Raw genomic sequence first — 1592 nt, 5'->3', positions numbered from 1 at the left:
CCAGTCTAACCCCCTCATTTTACAGATGAAGAAACTGAGGGCCAGAGTGGTCAAGTATTAGAGGTAGCATTTGAATACATGTCCTTGGATTCCAGAGCCCATACCACACAGCCTTCCTGTGATTATGGGTTGGTTCAGGAAGCGGGGCAGATAGGGGGAGGATAGTGAATTAGCAAATACCAGCCTAAGCCCTACCAGTTTTTGCCCCAGGTACATCACTAGTAGATAGGGGTTTCCAGACTTGTTGATCCCCAAGTGGCCCAATAAAACCACTTGCCTCTCTCCTCCTCACATTCTCCCTGCTATTAGGTTCTGGAATCTCAGAATTGAAGGTTATTTTATCTGGTGTAGTCCTGGAGGATTACTTGGACATCAAGAACTTTGGGGCTAAAGTGGTGGGCCTCACCTGCACCCTGGCATCTGGCAGCACCATCTTTCTTGGAAAAGTGGTATGTGCCCTGAGGGTAGGGATGGACAGGAGGGCAGGGAACAGTTTATATGACTCTGGGATGATAGTGGGGCTGCCTGACATGAGAGGCGTGCCTGCCTGGCTGTGTTCATCCACCCCTTCTTCCTCCCAGGGCCCCTTCATACATATTAGCTGCATGCTTGCTGCCTACCTGGGCAAGGTTCGAGTTTCAGCCCTTGGAGAATATGAGGTAAGGTTTGGGGCTTTGGGTGGTTCAATGCTCATCTTCTCAGGGGTTTGGCTGTCTGATCGAGAAATCCCTGGGCTCTGACTGAAGAGTCTGGGAAAAATTGGGAAAGTGGGATATCACAGGTAAATTACTGGATCATAATACTCTGAGTTCTTGCCCAGCTTCGATGTTCTATGTTCTAAGTGTCCTCCCAGCTTTGACATTCTGTGTCCTAAGGGCCCTCCCAGCTCTGACAATCTGTGTTCTAAGAGTTCTCCCAGCTCTGACATTGTATTCTAAGGGCCCTCTCAGCTCTGACATTCTGTGTTCTTCCAAGGTTTCTTCCTGCCTGGATATTCAACATTCTAAAGTCCCTTTTGTTGTTATTGTTCAGTTGTTGAGTTGTGTCTTATTATTTGTGACCCCACATCAGGCCCTTCTCTCATCCACTGTCTCCCAAATTCCATCCAAATTTGTGGTCATTGCTTCCATGACACTATCTATCCATTTCACCTTCTGCCATCCCCTTTTGCTTTTGCTTTCAATCTTTCCCAACATCAGGGTATTTTCAATGAGTCCCCTTCTCATTAGGTGGCCAAAGTATTTCAGCTTCAGCTTCAGTATAAATGTCCCTTTTAGCTCTGGTTTTAAATGAGTCTTGCAACCAAGGTGGGGGACATTCAGACCTGGGGGATGTTTGGAAGCGAAAAAAGTGCCAGGATCACCAGGGCTCATGGTCTGTCTTTCTTCTCAGAACAAGATCAAGCAGAATGAGCTGTTGGTGGCTGGAGCAGCAGTGGGTGTGGCCACTGTCTTTGGGGCACCCATCAGTGGTGAGACCTGGAAGGGGGGAGGGGAAGAACAGAGCTCCCCCATGCCCCAGCCCTGGGACCTTGCCATCGAGTTTTTACTTCCTTACTCCAGACTCCTTCCTCTCCAACATCCATGGGCTCC

The 1592-nt window shown here is 48.7% G+C and overlaps 1 protein-coding gene across 1 annotated transcript; it reads left to right on the top strand.

Annotated features, from left to right (window-relative positions):
• Positions 1-324: 324 nt before the first annotated feature.
• Positions 325-1471, top strand: LOC114053009 (chloride channel protein ClC-Kb-like; the record flags this gene model as incomplete). Its single annotated transcript, XM_027875808.1, has 3 exons — positions 325-449; positions 582-659; positions 1393-1471. Coding segments are annotated over 3 exons (282 nt in total), but the record flags the coding sequence as incomplete, so codon positions are not given.
• Positions 1472-1592: the final 121 nt, after the last annotated feature.

This window comes from Vombatus ursinus, unplaced genomic scaffold, assembly GCF_900497805.2.
Source record: "Vombatus ursinus unplaced genomic scaffold, bare-nosed wombat genome assembly UNPS02003872.1, whole genome shotgun sequence".
In the NCBI taxonomy this organism is placed as follows: domain Eukaryota; kingdom Metazoa; phylum Chordata; class Mammalia; order Diprotodontia; family Vombatidae; genus Vombatus; species Vombatus ursinus.
This window is presented reverse-complemented; position numbering and strand designations above follow the sequence as displayed.